The sequence below is a fragment of the Notamacropus eugenii genome, chromosome 1, assembly GCF_028372415.1.
Source record: "Notamacropus eugenii isolate mMacEug1 chromosome 1, mMacEug1.pri_v2, whole genome shotgun sequence".
NCBI lineage: Eukaryota > Metazoa > Chordata > Mammalia > Diprotodontia > Macropodidae > Notamacropus > Notamacropus eugenii.
Genome location: NC_092872.1, coordinates 312,261,444 through 312,281,408, shown reverse-complemented (window position 1 = coordinate 312,281,408; position 19,965 = coordinate 312,261,444). Strand labels below are relative to the sequence as shown.

Here is a 19,965-nt window from a genome sequence, read left to right as displayed (position 1 = left end):
TTTGTAAAGAAGTAAATAGTTTGGGAACATCTTGGTACTTGGAAGACTTTAACACCTTGTTGTCTCTGTTACTTGCCCCTTCTGTAGTTTTACCACTTGGCTTGGGAAGAAGTGACTTGATTGGAGTGTCTGATACACTGTCCCCTTTGCCACTTCACCCATGTCATTTTTATAGAGGGGATTATGTTCATTTTTGCCTCTTCTTTTTAAAAGCCTAGCTGAACATGCAGGACTTTGTAATAATTCTGGTAACCTTTAAGTTTTGATTGCATGCTTAAATTAATAGGTTACCTATATCAATTGGATTCATCGGTGCACCTCTTATCTCCTTAAAGTCAATGATTATCTTACTCATTTTGTGCCTCATTTCCTAGCATTGGAGTTTGTATCTATTACTCTTTCTAAAGATATTTGTGATCTCTTAATTGTTAAATATGATAGCCTTTTCTGAATTCTTATGGATTTTGACCTCTGTTGCACCTGACATGGCTCTCTGTCCTCTCCTGAATACTTTATACTCTGTTTCTATGATACTCCTCTCTTGGTTTGCCTCCTGCCTAACTGAGTTTCCTTTTTTGGGATCATCCTCTGTATTCTGACCTCTAAATGTGAATATATCCTACTGTTCCAAGGCTCCTTGGCTCTCACCATTTGCTTCATGCTTCCTCTTGGTGACTTAATCAGCTCTCATGGGTTCATTCGTCATTTCTATGTAGGTGATTCTACAGCTTATAATTCTATGTCTGATTTTTCAACTGAGCTCTTGTCCCACAGCACCAACTGTTAATTAGAAGTTTCAGACTGAGAATTTTCAATGCAACACACCTAGAACAGAACTCATTGTTTTCTCTGCCCTCACTCCCCCCATTCTATTAGGAACTTTCTTATTTCCATAGAGGATAGCAACATACTTTTGTCATCTCCTTACTCTCTTTTACATATCACATTAGTTCATGCTCTCATAACCTTTCACTTGTTGGATTCCTTTCAACCAATCTCCATCGTCCAGTACATCCTCCACAAAGCTGCCAATATGATATTCCTAAATCACAGATAGAGCAGTATCTCTATAAATGTCACTCACTCATTACTACAACTGTTATGAAATATCCTCTCTTTGGCATTTAAAGCCTTTACCCATTGAGTGGAAGAGGTATATTTAGTGAAGACCCCTCAGTGGCCCCTTTATGTCAGTTGGTCCTGAGAAACCGAATAGAGATTTTTTTTTCTTAAAATTCTTTTTGTGCTACGAGATAGTCCTTGACAGAGACTGATTTTGCTTACTCCCAGACTGCCTTTACTCACTCCCTTATCTTCTTTCCTAGACAATACTCCATGTTACCTGACAGTCCTTGAACAGAAGTTGCTCACTTCCTTACCTCCTCCCTTCCCCTTTTCTAAAAATTACTCTTGTACATTTATTCCTTGTTGCAGGGGTAGATTTTCCATGGATAGATTGTACCGTCAAGGCTCAGCCAATGAGCTAAGAGGAAGGGGGTTAGGGTGGGGGTATTGTGGTCAGGGTCTATAAAAGCTGCTGTGCAAGGCACACCCTCGCCCTCCTCAGCCATCGCCATCTTGAGCACAGGTGGGAGTGCTCTTTCTCGAGAAAGCTGAATAAATATCTTTCCTTTTTTCTCCTTTGGTCAAGACTCTAATTTTATTAAGGGGGTCATCCCACATACCACCGACGTTTTCTGGTCCATTATCATATACTTGTTTGGACAAACTGACTTTCATGGTGTTCCTCGCATGCAGGACTTTCTCCCATCATCTTCTTTCTGCATGGACCATTCCTCATGCCTGTTTGACTTTCCATTTAGATCAGACTACTCTGTTTGTTCCTCCTTCTTCAGCCTTTTTCCTGTTGCATGGTTGGTTGCTGCTGTCTGTGGAATGCAATCTCTCCTCACCCCCCAACTTTTAGAATCACTAGTTTCCTTCAAAGTACAGGTGAGCGTCCTCTTTCTTCATGAGATATTTCCTCATCCCTCTGGCTGCTAATCCTTACCCCTGTGAAAGTACTTTGTATTTATTTTCTACTAATCATATATGTATTTATGTGTGTATACATGATTCTTCTGTTGATAGATTATAAGCTCCTAAAGGGCAGACTTTTATTTTGTCCTTTGTATCCCTCTTGTTTGGCACATGGTAGGAACTTAATTAATACCTCTTGATTGATTAATTAGGAGACAACTCAGTAAATATTCAGGTGTATATAATGACTTCTGGCATGAAAAGACAGGAGTGTACAGATTTTCTCACAAACACTCTCATAAATCACACTGCGTTAGAAAAACAGTGATAAAGAAAACCAATGAGAAATGACTAAGCATCATTGAGTCCTAAGACTTTGTAAGAAGAATGACAAAGACCTGTGGTGTCTCTGAGCAGAGAAAAGGTAGTTTAGGCAGACAAAAGGCCTGGCCAATGTTCAGATACCTGAGGGTGCACTTTGAAGTCAGCTACCAGTGCTGTGGATGACATCTGACTGGGTTCAGTTAGGATCACAGCAGGGGAATGGGGAACCAACTCCATGTTTTGGGATTGCATAAAGAAAAGGAGATAAGAGAAGGGGATGAGGCTACAACTTGAGGCTACAGCTTATAGAAATAATACTGTGATCACCTTCTGAAAGATAGTCTAAAATGAAAATTCTCAGCAATGTCATAGCTAGAAATCAGTCTTTCTAGGTCAAAGGGAAAAAAAATGCAAGCACCCAGAAAGAAAAAAAAGTACCAAGGAATTACAGCTCCGATCACATAATACCTGCTAGCTGATACTGCAGAGGAAGGAAAGTCTTAGAATATTTTTTCAAAAGGTAAAAGATAAAGACTTACAAGGATAGTTTATCCTATCAAAATGAATATAATTTGAAAGGATAAAAAATGGAGCCTTAATACAATAGAGGATTTTCAAGAATTCCTATTGGAAACATGAAAGTTGAGTAGAATCTTTGAAATGCAAACTTGGGGATCAATAAGAAACTAGAAAGGTAAATGTCTTTGGGATTTGGAAAGGGGCTATATGATGGATAAGTGCTTAATATTCAAATAGGGGAAGAAAAAAGGATCACTCCAGAACTCTAAAATGTATTAAGTAAATTTCTTATTTTTTTATCCCCGTAGTTCCTTTACATTATAACAATATGCCCTTCAGATACCAAATTTTAAACATATATGCATTTAGTAATGTCAGTATGATTTTATAATTTAAGATGCTCTTGTTGCGTATATTTAAACTCTTCAGGAATTTTTATCAGAATCTTTGGAACTTCAAGCTTTACATTCTATAGGATAATTTCATTAGTAGAGCATTTCAGTTTGTTTTCCTTTCATTTTTGTTTATACAAATGACATTTCCTTCAGGTCACAGGTCTATCAGGTTGTGGCAAAACCCAGTTTTGTATGATGATGAGTATTTTAGCCATGATGCTCAGTGTCATGGAAAGATTAGAAAGGGCTGTTAAATATATAGACACAGAGTTAGCATTTTGTGCAGAAAGGTAAGATTTTTTTATTCATCTTCATCAGTATATTTTCACTGTTTCAGCTCCTTTTTAATGTAATATAAATATATAAATTTAATATAAATATATAGAAGGGCTCATATTTACCAATAACATAGAAAGTTGAACATGTAGATAGCTAATTGTTCTTCTAATATTCATTCTTAAAAGAGTAAAAAACAAATTTTCTCTTTTTGGGGGGTGAGACTTTCTCAGCTACCTCCCTATTTGCTCTTACTCTTCTGTCCACTAAGCTAGGCTTGCAAAAAGGCAACTAGAATTAGGGAAACTGTGAGGACATGATGCACATGGGAGAGGGAAATTGAAAAAAAGAGAAGAGAAAAGGATGAGTCAGAAAAGACAAAAAGGAAGCTTGTTTTTTTTTGTCCTTACAATGGTAGGTAGCTTTTACGTGCTGAATAAAGTGTTGTGCTTTTGCACGTAGTAGATTTGCTATAAATATTGATTGATTTAGAAATTAGTGATTTTTCACATCTGGGCCAACATCAGAGTCTTGATTGCAATGACAATAAATAAACCAGAGGGAGAAAATAAAGTTATTCTACTTTCCCTTTGATGGCTGCAGCCAATTAAGAAATGATCTCCAGAAGTGATTTAGACCTTAAAGACAAACTGATATTTTCTTCACTTGTCACTGCACTCCAGACCTTTCTTTGTGAAATTTTATTTCCTGAGAGTTCTGCATTTCAGATTTGCCTCAGTGGATCTTTCCTTTCTTCAGTGAGTTCATAATTGAACTCTTTTTTTTTTTTTTGCTAAAACCTTCTTTTGTATTGAATATTTCTCTTTCTGAGAAGGGCAACAGTAGTTACCTGGGATTAGAACTTTAAATCATCTCATTAGGACTTTATGAGATATTCAATTCCTGCCTCATCTTCACCCCACTGACTCAATCAGCTGCTGCATCTTGCTAACTCTACCTCTTACATCCATCTCCTTTCCTCTACACCCTTGGCTAGTCTCTTAATTGTTGTTGTGTTAGTCCTTCACTGCCAAAGAAGACCATGCCATCAGAGAAATGATGACATGACTTGCACTTGACTTTGTTTTGAGTGAGGGAGGGCTGTGCAGGTCACCAGCCTCACTTCTCCTCCAGAGCCATCTGAATCCAGTGACCAGATATTCTTCAGAATGACTGGAGATGACCCAGGATGCAATGGGAGATCTTGGCCCCTTTAGACCGAGGCCTATTCAGGTACTCACTTAGGGTGAGGTAATGCCCATTCAGTGAATAGACCTGTTTAAAAGAAATAGTCTCCCTCCCCTTCCTTCTCCTCCAAAAGAAGGTAAATTTGGATGGCCAAATGATGCCCAATTGACTTGGGTTTTATTGGCTAGTCTCCTTTCCCTTGCTTTGCCTTGCCTTCCCTTCCCTTGCCTTCCCTGAACCTCAGGCCTACTGCACTCTGTAGCTCAGACACCATGGGGCCCCTCCCCTCTGCCTAAAGGCTCTCTTCTGGACCCTCCTGGCTTCAAGGTGAATGTGACAAGTCAGTGAAGACTTCTCAGGGACCTAAGTCTAAAATAAAGCAGACATAAGGCCTGAGTTTCAATTTATCAAAAATTATATGATATGGGGAAACTTGAGGTTGTGAAACTGTCTGTCGCCCCTCTCCCCAGTTTCATTGACTCCCATTTTCTTATTTCTGAAAGTAGGATTGCTTGTTCAGGCTCTTGACCAAAAGAGTAAGGGGGAGTTTTGATCCTTTGAACCTTACATCTGCTTTTGTAAAATGCTTCCCCTCCTTCAATCTGCTTGGAGAGGAGTGAAGTCCGGTCCTTGCAAGAACCAAATAAAGGACTTTCTGTTTAATACTCTGAGATGCCTCTGAGCAGGCAATTTGAGTAGGGGTCTCGCCATCCCTCACAAGAGTGATTATCAGTAGTAAGTGTTGCTGTTTCTCTCACAGACTGATGTTATTTTTTTCTATGCCCCACTAAAGGGGCCATTCTCTGGCTACTTTTTAAAAGAGGACTATTCACTGAAGGGGTGTTACCTCACCCTAAGTGAGTTTCTGAATAGACCTTGGTCTAAAGGGACCAAGGTCTCCCAGAGCACCCCGGTCATCTTCAGTTATCCTGAGGATATCAGGTCCCTGGATTCAGATGGCTCTGGAGGAGAAGTGAGGCTGGTGACCTGCACAGCCCTCCCTCACTCAAAACAAAGTCAAGTGCAAGTCATGTCATCATTTCTCTGATGGCATGGTCTTTGAAAATGAAGGACAAACACAACCCTATGAGTAGACTCAACTCCTCCTCTCCTGTCTGTCTCCCCCTCCCCTTCTCCTCTCCAAAGGAAGGTGAATTTGGATGGCCAAAAGATGCCCAGGCCCTTAATTAAGACTTAGATCATCTGTTACCTGTACTGTTGCAATAGACTGACCATGTCCTAACCTGCTAAAAAAATCTTCTGTGGTTCCTGTTACCTCCACAATCAAATATTAACTTTTCTTGCCATTTAAAGCCATTTAGAACTGGGTTCCATCCTGCCATCCCAGGCTTAGTGTGGAACCAGACCAAGACACCCTTTTTAAGTACACAATTACAAAATAATATTAAAATAGTTCTTTGAGTCCTTGACCTCACTTGAACAAAAAGATAATTAGTTTTCCCTTAAAGAGTGCTGAGGACATCATTTTCCTTTTTTTAGAATCATTTTTAATTCATTGTGAAAGATTTAAATACTTAAAAATGCGTATTTAAAAAAATTTCTATCCCTTTCTTTTTCCACTCCTTGAGAGCCATCCCTTAAAAAACTTCTTTTTTTATAAAGGAAAGGAAAATAAATAGCAACAACTTGGAACAACTTGGAAAATATATGTAGAACTACATATCCATGGACTTCCAACGCCTTCAGCAGTGTGGAGACAGGGATCCACTCATTTCTAATTTGTTCTTTGTAATTTTCCAACGTTCAGTTTTGATTGCTTTTTTTTCAATTTGCATTGTTGTAGTTAGGCATTTTTTCTTGTTTATGGTTACTTGACATTGTATCAGTTCATGTCAGTCTTTCCTTGTTTCTGTTTTATTGCATTCATTGTTAACGAATAGCAATCTATTACATTCACATGCCATAATTTGTCTAGCCACTTCTCCCTTCTTAGTCTATATGTATTAATTTTTTTTGTTTGGAAGATTTTCAATTTCATGTAATCAATTAAGTTATTTAACAATATCTCCTACATCAATGAAGATTGTATGATCTGCTTCAATTCTGTTATTTTTAGTAGAGTGATCTGTAATATTAGGCTGCACAATCCATTTAAATTATTGCTGAATATGATGGAAGATGTTGATCTTAGATTAATTTCTACCAGACTAGTTTTCAGTTTTCTCAGCAGCTCTTAATTAGGGAGTTCTTTTCTAGGTAATTTATATTATATATTTTTTTATCTCTTTTTTTCCTTTTATTTATTTTCAGTGTTCTACAATCACTATCATATAACTTAGATTTTTTTCCCTCCCTCCCCCTCCCTCTCTGAGATGGCATGCAATTTTATATAGGTTCTACACATAAGTTCCTATTAAATATATTTTCACCATAATTATGTTGTATAGAAGAATTAAAATAAATGGGAGAAATCATATAACAAACCAAAAAGTAATACAAAAGAAAATGATCTGCTGCATTCTGCTATTGAATTCCATAGTTCTTTCTCTGCATGTGGAAGGTATTTTGCCTTAAAAGACCATTGGGAATTTTTTAAGTCCTTGCATTGCAATGAAGTTCTAAGTCTACCAGAAAAAAATCCTTGGACACTGTGGCTCTTGCTCTGTACAGAGTTCTCCGGGTTCTGCTCCTTTCACTCAGCATCAGATCATATAAGTCTTTCCAGGCCTCTCTGAAGTCTTCTTGTTTATCATTTCTTATAGCACAATAGTACTCTATTACATTCATATACCACAATTTGTTCAGCCATTCCTCAATTGATGGGCATCCCCTTGATTTCCAGTTTTTGGACACCACAAAGAGAGCTGCTATAAATATTTTTGTACATGTGGGACCCTTTCCCATTTTTATGATCTTATGGGGATACAGTCCTAGAAGCACTATTGCTGGGTCAAAGGGTATGCACATTTTTGTAGCCCTTTGGGTATAGTTCCAAATTGCTCTCCAGAATGGTTGGATGATCTCACACTCCACCAACAATGAATTAGCGTTCCAATTCTCCCATATCTTCTCCAACATTCATCATCTTCCTGTTTTGTCATGTTAGTCAATCTGATAGGTGTGATGTGGTATCTCAGAGTTGTTTTGATTTGCATCTCTCTAATCAATGGTGATTTAGAGCATTTATTCATTTGACTATAGATATCTTTAGTTTCTTCCTTTGATAACTGCCTGTTCATATTCTTTGACCATTTATCAATTGGGGAATGACTTCTAGTTTGTACATTTGACTCAGTTCTCAATATATTTTAGAAATTGAGGCCTTTATCACAGACACTAGTTGCAAAATTTCTTTCCCAGTTTTCTGCTTCCCTCTTAATCTTGGTTGCATTGGATTTGTCTGTACAAAAACTTTTCAATTTAATGTAATGAAAATTATCCATTTTGTACTTCATAATGTTCTCTATCTCTTGTTTGGTCAAAAATTTCTCCATTCTCCATAAATCTGACAAATACGCTATTCCTTGCTCCTTTAATTTGTTTATAGTATCAATCTTTATACCTAGATCATATATTCTTTTAGACGTTACTCTTGTGTATGGTGTGAGGCATTGTTCTATGCCCAGTTTCTGCCACACTGTTATCCAATTTTCCCAGCAATTTTTGTCAAACATTGAGTTCTTATCCTAGAAGCTGGGATCCTTGGTTTATCAAACAGTAGATTGCTGTATTCATTGAGTATCTTGAGTATCTAACATATTCCCCTGGTCTACCCCTCTGTTTCTTAGCCAGTACCAAGTGGCTTTGATGATTGCTGCTTTAAAATACGATTTGACATCTGGCAGGGCTAGGCCACCTTACCTAGCATTTCTTTTCATTAATTCCCTTGATATTCTGGACCTTTTGTTCTTCCAGATGAATTTTGATAGAAAATAATTATCTGGTAGTTTGGTTGGCATGGCACTGAATAAGTAAATTAATTTAGGTAGAATTGTCATTTTTATTACATTGGGTTGGCCTACCCACGAGCAACTGATGTTTTTCCACTTACTTAGATCTGAGTTTACTTGTATGAAAAAATGTCTTGTAATTGTGTTCATATGGTCCCTTGATTTGTTTTGGCAGGTAGACTCCCGAATATTTTATAGTGTCTGCCCTAGCTTTAAATGGGATTTTCTTTCTATCTCCTGCTGTTGAGCTTTGTTGGTAATATATAGAAATGCAGAAGATTTGTGTGGGTTTATTTTGTAACCTGCAACTTTGCCAAAGTTGTTTATTATTTCAAGTAGTTTTTTACTTGAATCTCTGGGATTCTCTAAGTATGTCATCATATCATCTGCAAAGAGTGATACACATTTTATACTTCTTAAATTTCCTTCTTTCCTTTTTTCCCCTTCCAGAGAACTATCCCTTATATTGAATACTGTCTTTTAAAATTTTTAGAATAAATATGTCACTAGCAAATAGGGTTAGTTTTTTTCCTCTTTACTTTTAGGTACACTTGTAGTTTCTCTTTTGCTTTATGGCTATTACTAGCATTTCCATAACTATATCAAATAATAACAGAGAAAGCAAGCATTCTTGCTTGCTCCTATATTTTTACTAAGAAAACATCTATTGAATCCCAGTCCTATGTATTGCTTGATTTTGGTTTCAGGTAATTTTTATGATATTAAAAGAAGATCCCCTTACGCTGTTATACTCTGTGTTTTTAGAATAATTGAGTATTGTACTTTGTCAAATGCTTTTTCTACATCTGTTCAGATAATTATGTGGTTCTATATATTTTTTTTATCATGATTAAGTATATTGATTGTTTTCCTAATGTTCAGTCATCCTGGCAACCCTGATATAAATCTAACTTGATCATAATGAATCATCTTACACAAATTTCTATAGTTCTACAGTATTTCATTTAAAAGTTTTGAATCAATATAATGGTCTTTAATTCTTGTTGACTTTATTTTTCCTTGATTTAGATGTTAGGAGTATATTTTTTTCTAAAGAGTTTGGTAGAGTACTTTGCTCAATTTTGAACATAATTTGCTTAGTGTTACTAGTAATTGTTCTTTTGAAAGCTTTATTGGTTCTCCTGTAAATCCATTGGGAGCATTAGATTTTCCCCCCAGTTGGTACTTCCTCTGTAGTTAGTTCTGTTTTCTTGTTCTAGATTAGGTTATTTAAGATTTCTATTTGGTCTTCTTTTAGTTTAGGTATTGTATATTTTTGCATGTATTCCTTTCTTTTTTTGTTCTCAATTTTGTTTTATGAGTGTGTAGTGAGGCAGCTAGGTGGTGTGGGGGAAGACTCATCTTAGTGCGTTCAAATATGGCCTCAGACATTTCCTGGCACTGTAACTCATTTGCCACTATTGCCTTATTTGTAAAATGAGCTAGAGAAGTAAATGACAAATCACTTCAGTATCTTTGTCAAGAAAATCCTAAATGAGTCATGAAGAGTGAGATGAAAACTGAACAACAAAAAGTTGTGTAGTAGATACTGATAATTCCTTTTATTCTTGGATTTGTTCAGATTTTACATTGTTTACTTGCTCTATTTTGTTTTGCACTTTGTTTTTTTAATTTGATTGCTTAAAAGTTTATCAATTTTATTAGTCTTTTTGAAGGATTGGCTTTCAGTTTTACCATTCCTATAATATTTCTGGATACCAGGTAATTTTTTTTTTAATTTTCAACATCTCTTAAAGCTTATTTTGAGTTTGTTGACTTATTTTGTTCCTAATGTTTGAAAATATATAGTCAGTACATTAATCCTCTTCCTAGTTTGTTAATGTATATTTTTTGGGAATATAATATATCCCAAGTGGACTGCTTTACCTGCTTCTTAGAAATCTTACTATAATGTTTGTCATTATAATTTTCTCTCACAAAATTAGTACTTTTTTCTGTGAGTTGTTCTTTTAAACTCTCCATTTTTGGATGCAATATCACTATACCTTAATAGTTTGTGTAAAAGTGCAATGTGGTACAGAAAAACACAAATGTTCTTTAAAGAGTTTAATTTAGAAGATTCCATAAGTCTTTTACCTCTATTTTCTTCAAGAATTTATTCAATCATATATTTTCCCGTGGTTTCTCTTTTAGTTTTGTCCAAATCTAAGACAAGGACATTAAAGTCTCCTACTATTGCAATGTAAATTTTCTAGGTTCTCTTTCAACCTAATGTAATTTTTTTTTACTTAATCTCTAAATTGTGGATTTTTGTTTTTGCTTTGTATAATGGCATGATTGTAGCTTCTTTTTTTGACTTCACCTGATGCATAGTAAATTTTGTTCCAGCCACTCATTTTTGTTATATATATGGCTTTTTTTAGGTTTGTTTTTTATGAGCAAGAGATTATGGCTTTGTTTAATTAGTCTATCTAATACACTTATTATTTTGTTTGTTTCATCCTTTAACATTTAAAGAGATTAGAATTAGATTTTATTTTTCTTTTGTTCTTTTATTGCTTTTTTTCTGAATTAGAATTTTTTTTTTTGCTTTTCTTTCATCTTTAAGACAAGACTTTATAATCAGTTTTCGATAATCTACCCTAAGGGGGCAACCTTTGTCCTACAAGTCTCCCCTTCTCCTTAATTTGCCTTTTGTATGTTATCTGTTTCTCTAGTTTGGAATTTTTGGTTCCTTTTAAATTTATTTAAGGTAATTCTTTCCCAGATTCCACACCTTTCCTTTTTTCTTTCAGTTAAGTAGGTAACGAAAATCTATCTCATCGACTTTTCTTTGCATTTTTTATTTTGTTTCTAAAAAGTATTTCTGTCTACTCTAAGTTTTATTATTTGTTTCATAGTTTTAAATATTTGTTTAGTATTTTATATTCTTTTTTCTCATAGATTTAAAGTTCTAAGGTGCTAATTTTAAGTTACCTAGTCTTTTCTGTTATGTCTTTATATGTCAGTGATTATATATAATTAAATCCAAAATGAAAAAGAATAGTGTAAAAAAAATAAAAGGTGTTACCCTAATGATGTGTGATTGAAAAAGCATGGTGATATAGTGGGAGTGGGGTATAACAGATGGACCATGCATGTGAATACTATGCTGTGTTGTGTAAAAGACCTAGAGGGAGACCTGTCTAGCAATTTGGGCTGTTTAGCATATAGGTCAGGATAAAAGTTGCACAGTCTGAGGGAATTTGAATAGGTTGCAGTTCATATTGCAATGAGTACCTATATGGATAAAATTAAACATCTGCTGAATGGTATCATTGAGTTAGAATTGGAAGAAATTGTAGCATTCAGTCCTTCCATTTTGCAGAGGATAAAACTAAAGTCTTGAAAGGTTACACAATGCATCCAGAGTTATACAAGTAGTCAGGTGTAGGGTCTGGAATTAAACACAGTTACCCTTATTCATATGCAGTAGTTTTTCAGTGTACCACAGTGAAGTACTGAAACAAAATTTTGATCTCTCATATTAGAAAAGAAAACATCCATCACCAATCTGTTGTCAGCTATAGCAATGACAACTCATGTCCCTAAAATTTAATCATTTGGATTTCTTCTTCTGGCCAGAAATAGGTAATAGTCATGGTTCAGCATAAATAGGTTTGTGAGAGGAGAGGGTAAATGCCCAGAGTTGGCTCCTTTAAAAATGAAGGAAGATGCACAATTTCTATTTGGATAGACTCTATTGCCATGCTTTTCTTTCTTCTTTTTTTTGTCTAGTACTGCTCTTGGGAGGAGATAGACAGTAGTGTCACTGAAAATCACTTCAAGAAATATTTTGGAGTAGAAATCTTTAAAGAGAAAAGGGAAAAACCATGCTCTGTTGGATAGCTTTTTAAAAAATATTTTTGGAAAGGGATTATGATTTAAAAAAGTAAAGCAAGTTATTGTTATCCTCAGAGTCAGGAAAGACTGGTTTTAAGTCCTCCCTATGACATGTCTTAGTTGTGTAATATGGCAAGTTACTTTGCTCCCCAGTAACCCAGGGAAATCTTTTTTAAGAAAGGAAATTGCAGAACACATATCCATTGATAATGGCAGAAGTAGGTATAACCAGAGGATAAGTACAGGTTTCCTCACTGGGAATTCTCTATACCAATGACATGGCATACCAAATTAAATTAAACAATCCAAATTAATAATTAAAATTACTATGCTGAAATAACCTTAGGAAAAAGTTGTCCAGTAGATGTCACTGTTTTCATATATTTGCTTCTACAGCTCTGCATTTTGATGACATCCCAATAAAAAGAGCTCTGATAATTTTTATCATAGTATGTAATCATGATCAATATGAGGCACATGGAACTTTGAATTTCTGTTTGGTTGAAAAGGTTTTGTTTTTCAGGTTTTATTTCCCTTCTAAAATTAAATTGAGGGAAGACATGGAAAATTTTGGGGGGTATGTTTGCATCTGAATAACCCATTTCATGTAGCAGTCTAGTTTTTGGTAGTTGTGAACAGTCAGTCAGTTGATGTCCTTATCTTAACCACCATTCCTTCCATAAGGGCTTAATGGGAAGAGAAACCAATAATCAGTTATAAGATTTTTTTCATTACTTAGACCCTTGTTGTAAAATCCATCCTAAGTCTGAGACTTAATATTGTCCATCAGCAATTCTATAGCCATTACCAAAGAGTTGGAGAGGTTTATGGCTGTTCCTGTTGACCTTGCATCTAGTCTACAAAAATATTGTTGATAGCCCTTTGCCTTATATTACCCACACCTACTCATTCTTTCACATCAGTTGATTAAATACCAGAGTAATTGATCTGTCTTCTTACAACCTCTTCTTATTAGGAGTCTTCTTACTTTAATTACATCTATCCTTTTATATATGCTTCAGAATATTCCACTAAAGTTTTTTCTATATTTTATCCTTTCATCATTTCTCTCATTTCTATTTCATTTTCTTTGCCTCTCCTAAACACTTCTCTAGAATCTTCCCCTATATACTTTTGAGTTAGGCTTGTCACAGACAGACCCCATGCTAGTTTGGGTCTGACAAAAAATAAAATGAGACTTTAATAGCTCCTTCACCAGTTAGCAAAAGGAGGTTTACTTAGCTATAGCATAAAATCAGTCAAGACATGGGTCAGTTGGGCTCTCTTCTACTGGACCAACATTTGAGTAGGAGCTCTTCCTACGTTCATTTTATTCCCAGCTTATTTGACTTTTCTTTCACCTCCTTGCCATCCACTTTTCTGAGTAACCTCTGCACTGACTCCCTATTCTTTCTCACCCAGAACTTCATTTAAGGAGGTAGAATAGTTAGAATATTTCTTGCTCATCTTTGACCCTTCTAGGTACTTGCCATACTGCTAATACTCAGTTACTTTATCTTCCAGCACCATTCTCTACTCAATTCAAATTTAGGTTAGGTTAGGTTAGATTAGGTTGTTGTCCGTCTTCGAAGAGGACAAAAATAATATCACCATCGTAAAGTGAAATTTCAGTGTGTCCAACTGTGGCTGATCAGACCAATACGAACTCGGCATGCTCTACCACAGGTTGGACACAGATGGTCTGTGTGAATATTTGGGGTGAATATCGTAAATTTGCACATCCTGCATTTACTTTGTGCTGTCTCAATTCTACTCTGCTCAAAGAGCACAACACTCTTTCTTGTGTGGGCACGCCATGCTGAGTGGTCCTGTGCCAGTGTCTCCCATGTTGCACAGTCAAATCCAAAGTTCTTGAGAGAGACCTTGAGAGTGTCCTTGTATCATTTCTTCTGGCCACCATGTGATTGCCTGCTCCATGCAAGTTCTCCATAAAATAGACTTTTTGGCAAGCATACATTTGGCATTTGAGCAACGTGGCCAGCCCGTCAGAGTTGAGCTCTCTGAAGCATAGTTTGAATACTTGGCAGTTCAGCTTGAGCAAGTACTTCAGTGTCTGGTACCTTATCCTGCCAGGTGATCCTCAGAATCTTCCTAAGACAGCTCAAATGGAAACGATTCAGTTTCCTGGCGTGGCGCTGGTAGACTGTCCATGTTTCACAGGCATACAACAATGATGCACCATACAAACCTATGGTGCATTTCAACTACTCAGTGCTGATGGAGCCACATTGATTAGTGATAAGAACATGAACCTAGAGAGATGGACTGAACAATTCCATAATATTCTCAACAGACCATCATCAATCAATGCTGAGGCCATCGACCATTTACCTCAGGTTGAAGTCAATCCCTCCTTAGCTGAACTTCCAACTGAAGAAGAGGTTTTGAGAGCCATTAGACTCCTTTCATGTGGCAAAACACCTGGTGCTGATTCTATTCCAGCTGAGATTTACAAGGTAGGGGGACCATTGCTCATACAAAAGCTGACTGAAATTTTATAGGTTATATGGAAAGAGGAGATTATCCCCCAGGAGTTCAATCCAAATTTATCACCAACAACAAGATCCTAATAACTATTATCTACCACCACTCAGGACGCACTTAACTTCCTTAAGGATTTTTGTGCCAGACTTGAAAGATGTTTTTACCTCTTCTCCCAATCTTCAGATCTGTTTATTCATCCCTACTTTCTTCCCTGATTTACAAGTCCAAGTCAGAACTCATTATTTTTTCTCTCCAACCCTCCTTCTTACAAACTTCATTATTATTGTTAAATGTACCACCATACCCTTATTCATATAAGCTTGCAACTTCAATGTCATCCTCTTTTCCTAACTTACTCAACCCACTTATGCAATAGTATACCATGTCTTTTTGTTTCTGCCTTTACAACATGTCTCACAATTCTTCTCTCTACTTATACAGTGACCATCCTGGTATACTTATCATCTTATGCTTGGACTATTTGAATAGTCTTCTGATTGTCACTTCAGTCATCAACTCAGCTACGTCATGGGGGACAATTACAGGTATGATGAAGTCAAACCCCTTATCTCCCACCCCCCTCACACCCACTCTATTAACTTTATTGACTCTCCATCACTTCCAGAATTAAGTATATTTGTATATTAAGTATTTGAAATACTTCATAATGCAGTCTTTTCCTCTCATTCCAGTATTCTTACAACTTACCTCAAGAGTATAATAATACTGCCTTTCTCCAGACTCTAGTGATTGTGGCTGGCTGTCCCTCATGCTTTGATTAATCTTTGTTCTCAACTGATCTACTTGCATTTTAATTAATATTTTATCTTTCGTGCTTATTTTAGGCTTGATTAGTTGTTGGCTTTCTAATTCTTAAACATATATTCAGTTCCTTAATCATCTTTTTTCTTTTTCTATTTTATTGATGTATTTTTATAACAATATGATTTTTCACCTGATGTTGGGATTGGAAGCTCAATTCCGTGTGGACGGTCTCGGGCGGGTAAAAGTGGGACTTCTAAATCTTAGAGTCTTACGAGGCCCTCCATGAACAGCGGGGATTTGAGAAGGTCAGACTGAGCTAGCTCGGCTAGCTCGGGTATTTCCGCCTCTCCCCGGGAGATACGTTATGGGTGGAGTCTCCCTGCCCTTGAGATTGTCCCGGATTGGAGCACACCTAGTTACCTAACAGCACGGTATTGAGATGCAAACTGTGTGGCTGAAGGTTAAGTAGGATTGAGGAAGCCTGAAAGTTCTCTCTTAGCACGTAAGGAGCCAAGAGGACAGTAGGCTCCGCTTCTCTTCTCTTCTCTCTCCCCTACCCCTCTCTCCCCGCTTGTACTTCTACTTCCAATCCCTTAAGATCTTAGCCTCCTTAGGAAATCTCCCCCTCTTCCTCCTAAGGAAGACCCCCCTGCACTTGTAACTAGACCCTGAAATAAAGCTCAACCCTTGTTCGACTCTGGAACGTCCTTTCTCTCATATGTGCATCCGGCATGGCCAGCCGAAGACCTCGGAGGTGAGGTAAGAAAGACTTGGGTAGCCCAATACAGGCCTCTAGGCCTGGCAACCTGAGGACTGCTTTAGCTGTATTTCAGAAATCTTGGCTTGCTTTTGTAGTGATTGTCTGTCACAAAATTGTTTTTTGTATGACATGTTCTTTGAATCACTTGATAGTTAGGATTTCATTAGAACTCCATTTGGGTCTTTGTTTTTTCTCTTTGTTTCCCGAACTGATTGTTACTTTTATTGAGTTATGGTCTCTAAAGAGTGTGTTTACTATTTCTGTCTTTATATTTGTTTGCAATGTCTTTGTGGCCTAATAGATAATTTTTTAATAAAAGTTTTATATGGTACTGAGAAATACATATATTTTGCAGTCCAGTTTAGAAGATTCAATAAATCTTTTTATCTATACTTTCTTCAGCAATTTTTCCCCCCATCCTTTGGCATATCTTTCTGTTAGATTTATCTGAAACTGAGAGAGGGACATTGAAATCTGCCACTATGATATATATATATATGTATATGTCAATTTATTTTTGTAGTTCAGCTAATTTTTCTTTTATGAATTTGCATGCTAAAACATTTGGAGCATATAAATTTTATACTTAGTTATCTGTGGTTTCAGCATGTTTTCTTATTTGTCTCTTCATATATGGTGAATGTTTTTGCATGATAAGCTTCATTGCAGCTACTGATTTTTAATTTACCTGATGCATAGTGTGTAAATATCTATATCTATAGACATAGATATAGATTAGCTATAGATACATATTTTGACCCTTCATTTTTATTCTGCATTTATGATTTATTTTTTTCAATGTGTTTTTTGTAAGAAACTGCTTGAGGAATTTTTTTCTTATGCAATCTGTTGCTTTTTTTTGTTCATTGGGTGCTTTAATCTATTTGCATTTAAAATTGAGATTTAGATTCATGTTTTCCTTTATTTGTCTGTAGTATTGTTTTTCTCTCCCAAATTAGAATTTTTTCCCCCTCTTTTTCTATAAATGTAGTACTTTTATCTCTTTAGTTATTTTATCTTAATCTACTTTAAGGAAATGCTTTTCTTATCTGCTCCCTTCCCTTCACATGCAACCCATACATGTCTTCTTCCTTTCCCACTATTTTGTCTTTTACTTAGTTTTGCTTAATTTATCAGCTTTTATTTCTCTTATCTGGTTATTTAATTTCCTCCTCTTTTTGGTCAAATAGTTACATAAGATCATTCTTTTCTTACCTTTAAACTTGTTTTGATCATTAATTTTAAAACTTTTCAGCACCTTTCCCTTCATTATTTTTTTAAATCCATTTTAGACTTTAATTCTTTGATCCATGGCCCATATACCTTATTAGTTCTAATCTAATCTCTCTACTCCTTACAGAGTGAATGCTTCTAAGGTGTCTTATTTTGAGTTTGTTTTTCTAAACATTTTCTGTTATTGTCTTGTAAGTTTTGTCTCCTGGACTTCATGTTCTCTTTAGCCTCACTTTTAGAAATAGCACTTTCTGTGGGTGAGTATATTGCCTCAGGAGTTTTCCTGTATCGCCTTTCATTTTTAGCCTCTTCATTGTTTTGTTCCCCGCCACACACACACATTTGTCATGTATTATCCTTCCTAGGTCCATTCCTTAGCAATCTTCAGGTTATCAGTTATCTCCCAAAGCTTCTGGAACAAGATGAGTGTTCTCTACCAAATCTCTCCAGATGAAACCCATTGTAACATCTCTGTCTCCCATTTATAGAACATCTTCCCCCCATAAGTATTCATCAGTGATAACCTCTACTCCTGAAATAAGAATTTCCTCCCCTTATTTCCCCTTTTGTCAGTGCCTTCTTTTGCCTCCTTGTCCATTTTCCTGCAGGCTTTCCTTTTCATAGGAAACTACAGGAATTTTTCATTCATTACCAAAGTGATTAGGGTACATCAAATATGTCCCTCTATCTTCTTACCTACTCCCCATTTATATGCTCTCCCATAGCTTAGTCTTTTTACAATGTGTGTGGGGTTGGGAATTTGTGCTACATGAACCTCTCAGGTAATTTAGCGGTGAATCTATCTATGCATATTTATCTCCAAATCTTTTGTTCTCCTTTGGTGCTGATGAATTGGCTATGCTGTGATTTGCAAGAAATTTAGCGACTTGGCTATAGCTATCACTGAATTTTTAAAAAATTTTTATTTTCACAGATTAATCAGGATAGCAGAATTCCATTTTCCCAGCTTTTTCAACACTGAAGAAAAACTGCTTTCAATGAGCAGTAAAATTCATTTGCATCAGGAACTTGCTTGCACAGATATACTGATTTCATCTCTCACATACAGCCATCTTCTCTCATATGTCATTTCAGCTCTCCTGGTGCAGGTCTTCGTCTCATCATGCTCAGACTATTACAATATGTACTGCTTGATCTCCTTGCCCCAAGCCTGTCCCCACTCCAGTCCATCCACATAGCTGCCAAAGTGATTTTTCTGAAGTGCTGATCTTAGTATGTCACATTCCTTACCCCACCCCCATCTTCACTCAGTAAACTCAATTTCTTCTGCATTACCTCTTGGATAGACTAGAAAATCCTCTGTTTGGTTTTCAAAGTCCTGTAAAACCAGTTCTCCATGCCATCTTTCCATCTTCTAATTCCATCTCACACTCTCCCACGTACTCTGAGATCATATGACACTGATCTTTTTGCTTTGCTGTTCTTTACACAAGATTCTACATCTTTTACTTCCAGGCATTTTCTTTTGCTGTCACTCATACCTGGAATGTTCTCTCATCTCATCCCAGCTTCCTCGGGTCCTTGGCATCTTTCAGGTTCCAGCCAAAATTCCAATTTCTATAAGGAAGAACTGTTTAATTGAATATCCCTTGAGTTTACCCTCCTTTTCAATCATCTATTTCTTTGAATGGCATCACTATCCTTCAGTTATTCTGATTTACAAGTTCGCAATTGTTTGTGACTCTTCTTGATCACCCTCTGTATGCCCCATGGCTGAAATGCTCTCCTTCCTCACCTTCACCTCAGCTTCTTTCTCTTCTTTCAAGTGGCAGACGATTTGTGGATTTAAAGCCCAACTTAAGTATTCAGTTAAAGTTTTTATAGCCAGATAAGAGCTCTTATTGACTTGGCAACCTCACCGAACAACTTTTTGGCCACTCTTGCCTTCTCTTCAATCTTATACCAAATTTCTAAATTTCCATCAATTGTCCCCAACTGCCAACTCGGATTTTTCCCAACCTCTAATTGTTCATCTTACCTTTGTCACCTAAAAATATGATATCTAATATTTTTATAGTGCCATGCAATGTATGAAGTACTTTCAAATATTCTCATTTGATCTCATAAAAAATTATAAGAAGTAAGGACTATTATTCCCATTTTAAAGTTGAAGAAACTGAGGCAAAAAGAGGTTGAATTATTTCCCCAGGATCTCATGGCTAGTAAGTTTCAGAGGCAGAACTTGAACTCCGGTCTTTAGGAGTTTAGGCCCAGCACTCTGTCCATTGCGCCACTCAGCCACAAT

General features: G+C 36.3%; 1 protein-coding gene across 1 annotated transcript in view; it reads left to right on the top strand.

Annotated features, from left to right (window-relative positions):
* The first annotated feature begins 3,194 nt into the window (after positions 1 to 3,194).
* RAD51B (RAD51 paralog B) overlaps positions 3,195 to 19,965 on the top strand; it is an 850,987-nt gene continuing 834,216 nt past the window's right edge. The window contains 3 exon segments of the mRNA XM_072628343.1: positions 3,195 to 3,200; positions 3,372 to 3,508; positions 18,634 to 18,749. Coding sequence (XP_072484444.1) covers positions 3,195 to 3,200; positions 3,372 to 3,508; positions 18,634 to 18,749 — 259 coding nt within the window.